The sequence below is a fragment of the Gossypium arboreum genome, chromosome 7, assembly GCF_025698485.1.
Source record: "Gossypium arboreum isolate Shixiya-1 chromosome 7, ASM2569848v2, whole genome shotgun sequence".
NCBI lineage: Eukaryota > Viridiplantae > Streptophyta > Magnoliopsida > Malvales > Malvaceae > Gossypium > Gossypium arboreum.
In genome coordinates, this window is record NC_069076.1 from 45275404 (window position 1) to 45286350 (window position 10947).

General features: G+C 31.7%; 1 protein-coding gene and 1 long non-coding RNA gene across 2 annotated transcripts; one reads left to right on the forward strand and one right to left on the reverse strand.

The window, feature by feature from the left end:
* The first annotated feature begins 2087 nt into the window (after positions 1–2087).
* LOC128295487 (uncharacterized) lies at positions 2088–2871 on the forward strand. The gene is made up of 2 exons (XR_008285929.1): positions 2088–2223; positions 2588–2871. It is a non-coding gene; the product is annotated as an uncharacterized LOC128295487 (long non-coding RNA).
* A 3293-nt stretch (positions 2872–6164) lies between these two features.
* On the reverse strand, positions 6165–8420 carry LOC108485002 (probable glycosyltransferase At5g03795). The gene is made up of 4 exons (XM_017788874.2): positions 7836–8420; positions 7516–7730; positions 7086–7434; positions 6165–6999 (listed from the first exon to the last, which is right to left on the reverse strand). The coding sequence occupies exons 1-4, from the start codon at positions 8181–8183 to the stop codon at positions 6322–6324; spliced, it is 1590 nt and encodes a 529-aa protein (XP_017644363.1). The 5' UTR covers positions 8184–8420; the 3' UTR covers positions 6165–6321.
* Between the last annotated feature and the right edge of the window lie 2527 nt (positions 8421–10947).

The window sequence follows — 10947 nt, forward strand, 5'->3', positions numbered from 1 at the left end:
ATGAAAAGCGCAACCCAACACGATAGGACACGATTCTCAAATATCCAATCATCGAACATCCTTTGTTTTGAAAGGTTTTTAATAAGCATGGGTGAAAACCTAAAGGAATATTCGATTGTTTTTGAGCAAACGAGAAATCACAACCCAGCACGATAAGGTATGATTCTTGAATCATCAAACACCGAGTATTGCCTTTATTTGCGAAAAATCTTATTTCGAGGTAACAACATGTCATACCCGGTAAGTTAGGGCACCACACCTCGTGTCTCCAAAAATAAACATTTTTTTTAAACTCACATTGTGATTAAAAGGAATATTCCATTATTTAGGTTAAATAAGAAGAATCGAAACCCAGTAAGTTAGGGTACGATTATCTCGAATTACCTAAAACGGAATATTACTTTTATGAAAGAATTGTTTTAATATATTGAGTAAGAAAAATAACATGATTTATAGTAAAACATAAAAGCAAATTATAATATTAACGTGAATAACAACATAATAGGTGCGACGAGTGTCAAAGACGATAATATGAGTAATTATAAAAGATGAAGTAATAGCAAGACTAGTAATATGTAAATATAAACAAATGCATGAGGAAAATGAAATGATCGAAGACATAAGTAAATTAACGAATAAATGAAAATGAATAAAACATGGAACAACAAAAATGGCAATGACAATGATAATAATAATAATAATATAAATAATAATAGTACGAAACGATAATAACACATGGTATTAAACATGGTAATAATAATGTAAATATGAAATAGTAGGGAACATATATATGTACAACATATAATACTAGATTAAAATATATATACAATATTTATTGAAAACAATAATAATAAGAAATAACTAATGATAACGGTATATAAATATATACATATATGTATTAAAATATATACATAATAATAGAAATAAAAATGTATACGTAGTATTAAAAATATATACATAATATATACATACTAGAAATAATAATGAAACACAAATATTACATGAAATATACACACACATATATATATAAAATGATATTAGAAGTATGTACAAAAATAAAAATAGTATAATAAAAAGTGGAAAATGATGATAATAATATATGAATAAAGAAAAAAACATATATATACATACATATATCAAGAACATATTTATGATAATAGTATTGAGTATTAAAAGTATGTATACAATATAGACAAAAATATATACATAATGTAGTATTGAAAATATTTACATAATATAAAAAATATATGAATAATACGATATTAAAATATATACATAAAAATATAATAAATATATATATAATATATATATATAATATATACATAATATAGTTTTAAAATATATATAATACATACACATTAGAAATAATAATAATAATGTTACAAAATAATTATTAATAATACCTCATAAATATATACATATATATATGTTAAAAATAAATACATATTAATATTAAGATGATGATAAAATAACCATTGATAACTTTACATATAAATATATATATATATATATATATAAGTGTAATAATAGTAATTATAATACTAATACTAATAATAGATATAATAATAGTAGTAAATAATATAAATAATGTGTACATAATGATATGATAATAAAAAGGACGATACAATATAATAATAACGTAAGGAAAATATTAATAGTTATAATAATAGAAAATAAAAGAGTGTATTTAAAAGTATATATATAATATTATTGGAATTAATATTATAAATTAAAATAGCAAAGATAATATAAAAATCAACTTAAATTAAAAAAAAGGCTAAATTCGAATTAAAAAAGGAAGTTTTGGGGCAAATTAAAAATTAAAAAAAAGGAAAAGGGTTTATTTAAACACGCATGAAACAATGAAGGGCCTAAAGTGCAATAACCCCTTTTCTAAAACGCATAGCATCAGTTAGGATTAAATTGAAAATCGCTACAAAATTTAGGGCCAAATTAAAGAAACTAAATAGGGTCAAATCAAGGATGGAGCAAATAGGAGGGACTGGCCACGAAAATTACCCATTTAAGGGTAAAATGCGTGTGGACCCAGTCAAAACATGTACTGGCATGCTGTTTTGTTTTATTATACAAAGTTAAAACCCATTTCAATTCATTTTTTTCCTTTAAAAATTTAAGCTTTGACTTTTCTAAGCCTTCAACCACCCAAAAGTCGCCGGCGACTGGGGAAGCAAGGCCCTCTCGATGGCGCAAACATGAGGCGCGGTAAGTCTCCCTTCTTCTTTCCTATTTTTAACTTATATTGTGGATCCGATTTAAAAAAAAAATGAAGAAAAACAAAATAAAATCACCTTTGAAACTATTCCTTGGTGGGTTTTTTACTGATTCTTGCGTGAGATTTGTATATAAACTTTAGTACCTAAGTCCCGATTCTCGATTTACTCTTGACTTTGTATATTCTCTATTATATTCGAAAAAGAAAACTCTCTATTGCATGTAGTACCACTGTTCTTTTTCTCAAAAAAAACCTCTTTAGTACAATCTCTTCCTCCCCTTTTACAATGAAAAATTGAAGGCTTTATAGCCAAAAACCATACGTTTTCCACCTATCTCTTTGCTCCAATTGCAGGTGTTGAAGTTGTGGAGAACGAGAGGCATGAAACATGGGCGAAAACATAGAGCGGGACATACGGGGATGGAGCAAGTGGAGGTATGGGCAATGGGACAGGGCAAGTTGGCCGACAGTCAAGCATAGGGATGATGGCTAGGTTTTTTTTTTTTTTAGTCTTCTTCTTTTTTCTTTTTTTTTTAAATTGCTATGGGCTAGTGTTAAAGGGTTTTGGGCTGTTGGGTTTTTTTTGGGGGGTTTGGTTTGATTGGTTTTATTATTATTATTTGGTAGGTCCGGATAAATTTGGGCCTCTACAATGCCATAAAATATTCATGTTAAAATTATGTTGGTATTAATTTCATATTTTATCTTTAATATAATTTTATTAAAAAATTACATTTTTACATTTAATATATTTTTAATTTCAAAATATATAATGACAAGAATAAGAAGATAATTGAAGCAACTAAATAAGTAAAGAAGTTAATCCATATATAAAAGATTAATAAATAAATTATGAAGGGATGAAAGTTAATAATAAGTTTGATTACGGTGGGTGAAAGTAATTTTGCAAGGACCCAAATCATTTTTTTTTAATTTAACTTGAACAAATATATTCGATTCAGTTTGATTCAAATTTCATCTCATTCGACTCGATTTGAGAAAATGTCAAATCGAGTTAAGATGATAAAATAGGATTCATCAACTCGATTAACTCGAAATTTTTTCATTCGATTTGATTCAATTTGATCGAATGCTCAACCCTAAGTGAGACCAAAGGGTATCAATAGAAACTCATAGTGCCCCTCATGTGTCCTAAAGGCAATCTTGTGGATGTTAGGCTCCCACATCTTGATCTGATGGTAGCTTGACCTAAGATCCGACGTGGAAAACACCATTGCCTTCCCAATTCATTTAGCAGTTTTTCAATAATGGGAATTCGGAATATATCTTTAATAGTCAATTGGTTCAAATCCCTATAGTCCACACACATCCTCCATGTGTTATCTTTCTTTTTCACCATAACTATAGAAGAGGCAAAAGAGTTGTTTGTCCTTAATCATGCTAGCCTGTAACATTTCCTGCACCATCCTCTCCATTCCATTTTTCTATATGCCAGGATACCTATAAGTCTCAATTTACTACAACAACTTCATCATTTAAAGGGATTTTATGGTCTTGAAGCCTAGGGGGTGGTCACCTTTTAGGTTCCTGGAATATGTCTTAGAATTCTTCCAACAAGGGTTGTAGCATATGAGGAGTAGATACTATCATGGCCCTTAGAGATGCTTGTGTTGGAACAGGTACCAATATGGAATAAGGTCCTGGGGGTCCTCCTACCAAGGAGAAACACTTAGAACTCTGAAAACCTTTTACCAGATGGACATTTCCAGGTTGAATACCATGCAAAACACATGTCTCCCTTTTATGCATAAATTTCATGATTAGAGAACTGAACTCCCAAATGATGGTTCATAAGGACAACAACCACTATACTCCTAAAACCAAATCACATTCCTTAAGAGGCAATACATAAAAGTCAACATAAAACTCAATGGACTGCACCTTCTATTGGAATGCATTACAGATTCCACCAGTTGATAAGATAGCTCCATTGGCCACTATAACTTTCAATTTGCTCTTGGGACTACTTGGTAATGCCAACCGCTTAACTCACTTAGCATTTATGAAATTGTGAGTGGTACCAGAGTCAATTAGAAAGATGACCCAAGTTTGACCAATGCTTATGTAAAGATAATATTGGACCAAAAGTAGACTCATCCCTTAGACTCAGATCTTCCAACTGATCACTGCATTCTTGAAATTCACCAATGTCACCTTCTGTACCTGGTTCTAACAATAGTTGGTATAACCTGGATATTTTGCCCTACACCAATAACGAAGTCCCTTCTTTTTCCTTTCTCTATCTCAACATAAGATAGAGACCTAGATACTCCTCGAGACTACCCTGAAACACCAGTTGGTCCCTCTGCACAGAACCTACACTCGTTGGTGGTGAGAGAATTGAAACCTTATGAGCATTGGGGTTCAAAGAAGATGGTGTTGTGGCTTTAGGCTGAACACCCCAACCAGTCAACAATCCACGTTTGGAGGAGCCATTAAGGATGGCTTCCACCTGTTTGGCAGTCCAAAACCCCTCAATGCTTAGAGCATAAGGTTCAAGTAAGTGCAATTGGTTTAACAGACTAATAAAAGAGTCATGGTATTGATCCACCGGTCTTACATGCTTTAGGGACACTAAATCCATTATAGGATCTTGAAAAGTCTGAGAACCAAATCTTTCCTTGAGACTTTGTACATAGGATTCCCACTCTAGCATGTGAAATCCACATTTCCTCTGAGTATAAAAATTATGTCAATCTAGATTCGTTCCCTTCATATGCAACATGACCACCCTCACTCTGGCATTCACAGGTACCTCCTCAACCCCAAAGTACTATTCTAGTTTTGCCCACCAACCCCTAAAATTTTTACCATCAAATCGAGAACAATCCAATTTAGAAGATTTTGAACTAACATCTATGTTACTAGAATGTTGGGATACACTATCAACCCTCTATGGTGGAAACAAGGAATCCTTAGGAAGGAATCCTGGTGGAGGACCACCCAACACTCCTTTCCTTTTGTCAGATGCTAAGAGCTTTCCCAAGTACTGCTCAAATAACCCATACAGTTAGCCTTGAAGTTCAGACTTCAACTCTTCCTGAAAATCCTCTTTCAGTTCCTTAAATTTGTCCCCAATGCGGTTGTCCAACTAGGAGAACTCAGAATGAAGCCTGGTAGCTTCTTGCTATAGGTGAGTGACTTGTTGTTTCAAACATGTGGAAACCCCGGCCCCGGCCATGAGAATCAACCAGTTCTGATACCTTTGTTATGAGAAAATTTTCAGAAAAGAAAAACCAGGAAGAATAGAGAAGAAACAAAATAAAGAATAGAAGAATTTCACTTATTTAATCGATGATTGAAAACATGCATTCCTCCTTCCCTCTGGTTCTATTACATCGAGGAAGAAGAATTTCCACGTGGAACAAAAGAAAAGAAACGGTTACCAGGCTAAGTAAAACACAATGTTTTGCACCAACGGATCAAAACAAATCATTTCATAAAAGTCCCCCCTAAATGTTGCAGTACATACTAAACTTAAAACATAACTGAAAAAATAGAAATTTAAAACCCATTCAACTTATTAAATTATTCCTTAACAAAATCCTTCAGATGATAATAATTGTCATTTCCTATTGACTTAAGCTTTTAAGATAATTGATCTCCCAATTAATTTACAATGTCAAAGAAAATTTTAGTTTTAATTTTAGTTTCACACTAAGAAGAGTTACCTCAATTGGGAAAGATGATCATTAATTTATAAAAACGACAATTATTTAGAATGAATTTTATAAAATTTGTGTAAGAAGATTGGAAAAAAATTATAAAATGTAGGGGTAAAAGTAAAAATAAAAATAAAAAATCTTAAAAGAGTTTAAATTAAATTGTCCGTTTTAAAAAAAAAACAAAATGTAATTGTTATTTTAACTAATTTAGATACTCCTTTGATTTTCTCTAGCAACACTAGTCCTTCTTTAAGGATATACGTGTTAACTGCAAGACAAGACAAATTTTAACGGGCAGCATCATTACAATGATACAATGAATGAACAAGGTTAGAAAAAAATATCATATTAGGACTTATACATATTTGGGTCATGACATTTGTTGAGAAAACTTGTTAAAAGTCAAGACTGATGAAAATCCCGAATGTGAATGTTTAATCTTCGAAGCCAAATAGAATGGTTAATCATGTGGAAGACATCATATCGCTTTGGAGTTGCATTCACCACAAAATGCCTTTGTACTTGTTTCACTCTCCTTTGCATTCTCAAATATTGCCTTTGAGAAACACCCATCAATATCTCTTTTATGTTGGGGATGTCCTTCACTGCAACCTGAATGGAGAAAGATTTCCAATTCAATACATCACTGAATGGGGGCACATAGCTGTCTGAAATCAACACCGGAACACATTCAGCATAGATTGCCTCCACGATTCTCGGGCTCGCCACTTCGTATCCGCTAGGACATAGGCAAAACCTGCTGTTCTTCAGCTTGGACATGTAGGAAACTCCCTTGGGGAGTTGGTCGAAGACTTGGACATCGGGGTCCCGCTTGTCTTTCCACTCGTTAAGAAGCAGGTACCGGATGTAACCATGGAGACGGCCTGCAAAAAAGGCGAGAATGGACCGATGAGATGGAGAAGGGCCTCCTAAGAGACCTTCCACTTCACCTGTTAAGAGATTGATTTCTGGGAATGATGCATCTTTAGATGGATTAAATCCTTCAGACGTGTTTGCATTACAGAAAACTCTAATGGATTTATGGAACAAATGTGGAACATAGGATGATGTTCGCGGCCCCTGCAAAAAATAATTCATTCAAATCCTTGCAAGAATTTCTTTCTTTCTTTTTTTAAGGCTTGATTGCAGTTAGAACAATTAGTTACCCAATCATGGCAGGAGAGCATGAAATGGTCGGCTCCGAGGCTTCGATTCCAGTAAGGGTATTTACCGGAAATGACATTGATGTAGTCTACAACAGTCCGTCCGATGGCATCGGTGTTAGAGGTTTCTGGTTCGTAGAGGTAATGAACCAGCATGACAACACTGAAGGGAAGGAAATAAACCAATGCCTCATCAGGGTCTTTAGTTGTATAAAAATTGCCCTTTTCCAGTTCGTGAATGAACCTTCCCTCTGAGGAATATATGCTTCTGCAAGGACCGTTATGGAATATTGGTGGTTCCCCTTCCTTGTACACATAAATCTTGAACACCTTCTCCATCTCCAAGTAACTCCTGAATTATCCAGGTTAATATATTTATAAATTGTGAATTTGTAATAAATAAATACAAATTGGATGTCATTTTGGAGTATACCTGTGAAAAGCATTGGCATTCCTATAGATTGGACCATGGGGCACATAGTCAGGGTCTTGATGGGTCGATGTCAAATTCCTAACTAAAGCAGCTTGTTTTATGGATGACCGAACTCTTGCCAAATTTGCTTCATTCCTCTCCAACTTACTGTTTTTCTTTACAATTTTCAACGTAACATCAACAACAGGTTTAGATTCATTATTCTTCGACATGTCCTGCTTTGACCCCACGGTATAGAATTTCATGTAAGCAAACATAGAAAGGGGTTCTAAAAAGAAAATTTTGAAAAAAAAAAAGAAAAAGTAAAAGGAAATTCTTACAAGTTGAATCGTGTGTTTCTCAATAATTGCATCCGGAAAGGGCATATTAGAGACAAAATAATCAGTTTCAGCTTCCAGCTGGAAAGAAGAATCAATGGAGGATCCATTGAAGATGGAAGAGCCTTGGAGTTGGAGGGAATTATTAGAAAATGACACTTGTAGAAGCGAAGAAAGAGGGGAAATAGAGGGTCGATGAGGAGCCAAAGTAGAAACAAGAAAAAACACAGTACTAGGTACAAGAAGGAACCAAACCAAATTCAATGAAGAAAAGCAGAAAGATGATGGAGTGTGAGGCCGCTTGTGGTCAGAACTAGGAGGTGCCATTGCAACTTTGTTGAGACAAGTCATTCAATAAAATTCAGACAGTGTGGTAGTTAACTTGGGTTATGTCAGAAAAAGACAAGTGAGTGATCCATTACTTGGTTGCTGGTTATACTTATTCTTTGCTGCTAGCCAGAGAGATTCTCGAAAGAGATGGGATGCTTGCATTGCATGGTAATGTTCAACGTGGAGAAGTTAAATGAAGTTTTCTTCGAGTCACGCTTCCCCTTTTGTTTTTCAAAGTTGGTTCTATTTCCCAATGAAAACAATATAATTCTTTGCACTTGCTCTAATTTTATGCCCATTTATTTTATTTTATTATTTTCTTTTCTAAAGGTTACCAAATTAATTTATTACTTGCTATGCGTGTCTGCAACGTTGATCCTACAAACTACTCTGGGAAAATAAAGTCAGCTCAGCAATTCAAGTCACCGGAGAATGACACGCCATCTTAAATTTCTATAAAACAATTAATTTCTATTTTATTTTCAACAATATATTCCAATTAGATTTAAAATTTAAGTATAATTGTTATCATTGTTAAAATTATTCTGTTAAATTTATTGGTGTAACATTTTAAAATAAAAAAAATTACTTGATAATTATGTAACAATAAAAATAATGTTGAAAATGTGAATGTATAGGGACCAAAACTAAAATTTGATCATTGTTTTATAGTGTAAAAAACTATGTAAACCCAAAATAAATGGAAGATATATGTCAATTTGACAATGTATGAGATCCTGAAGGCATTCAAATCATATATAATTATGTAACATTTGAATAAAAAATGTTAACGGTATGAACTATTATAAGAACCAAATTATGTTAGAAATTAAATTATGAATACTAAATTTCAAATTTAGATATAATAAAAAGATAAGTTGTCTATGGGAATAGAACATATTTCATGATTAGTCATTTACCTTTTAGAAAACACTCATAACGAAAAAATTAATCACCACTACTAACAATGACCATCCTCTTTTAAAAAAATTCAAAAAAAAATTTAACCAATTTTGTATGTTGAATTAAAAAAGTTGCACCAATATCAATATATTCACATGTTAATAAAAAACAATATCTTAGGAACTTCATTTTAAATATAGTTATATATTTATCTATATAAACTAAACTAATGAAAGAAGTCAGTGAATCTAACTATTATTATTTATCAAAATTGATCAAACTAGAATGAATTAATTAAGGCAAGTTTCTTTGGATAATTCCACTTTCTTAAATCATTTCATAGTATTAAATTTAGGTTTTACAGAGGACTAGGGACAGGGGATGCCTCTGGTTTTGGTTAGAGGAACGTCGCCATCACGGACACTCCTGCATTGAATTTAGAAATTAGAAGCATTGATCTTTGAGACGTGAGAAACGCAAAACGATCTAAGCTGACTAATTTTTTATTTTAAATAAGGGCGTTTTTTTTACTCCTATAAAAAAATTAAAAAAATATATATCTAAAATAGTCTTCCACCACCAATAATTATAGAAATGGTATCTTGAAAATGGCGGAGGGTAGTGGAGAGGCAGCACTACTCCCTTTTTCAACACATGTCAGTAATTTGTTTTAAAAAAAAATTAAATATTTTATTGATAGAGGTTGGTTGTAGGTGAAATCGAGTTTAAATACAAGTTTAAATTCTAACACGAATACAACTGGAATACAAAAAATACAAAAAATTGGAGAAAATTGTAAAAGGAATCTATGTTGGTGAAGCCTTCCTGACAGGCAACACTAGTTTCAACACTTGACTCCATTAGAACATTGCTGGTGGGTGCTGGAATGAGACCTTTAAAGATCTCCTGAATTAAAGGTTTGGGGGACATTATAACCATGGTCCCCTAAGGTGAAAAAACAAGAAGCAAACAAAGTATAGAAGAGAAGAGAAGGCAAAAAGTGAAAAAAAAAAGAAGAAGAAAGATTAGTAGAGAAGATAGAAGAAAAAGAAAGGAGAACCAAAAAAAAAAAAAAACAATGGGTTAGAGAAGAGAAAGGAGAAGTTAAAAAAAAAAAGAGAGGGTTGTGTTGGGTTTTGGGGTCTACAAAAATCAAAAGAGGGTTTTATTTAGGATTTAAACAAAAAAAGTTAAAAAAGATCAAAAGAGGATTTTACTTAGGGTTTAAATAGAAAATATCAAAAGAGGTATTTTTGTATTTATAAATTATTTGTTTAGTTTAGTGTTTATTTTGATTTATAGGTTATAAATGTTATTTTTTTGTTTTTATTTATTTTAGAAATGTTTTATTTATTTATTCATATTCTAATTAATTTTTATTTTTTGTAAGATATTATTTTTGTAAGGTATTAGTTTTGTAAGAAAGGAAAGTTGTTTGAAAGAAAGTGTGCAGGCATGTTTTTGTTTTATTTTTGATCGGCATGTTATCATTATTATTATTATTAGATGCAAATAACAACATATAGTCTCATTAGGTTTGTTTTGTTTTGATAATTTCATTATTTTAACATTTTTTTATTTTTATGTAAGTAAAAGATAAAACCATTGATTTGGAATTTATGATATATTTTTATTTTGTTATTTATTGAACTAGTGTAAATAAGTTTATTATATACTCTAATAGTATGGCAAAAATGTGATGTGGACAAAACTGTTTAGTTTTTTTTTGTGCTTTGATAATTATTTAAAATGGATCATCTTAGAAATTAATTACCGAAATATGTTATTCGCAACTCTGTGTTAGGGTTATTCGCAACTCTGTGTTAGGGTGTCTCATTTCTGTATTTTAATAATGCTTTTCCTATTAGTGGGATAAAAATGC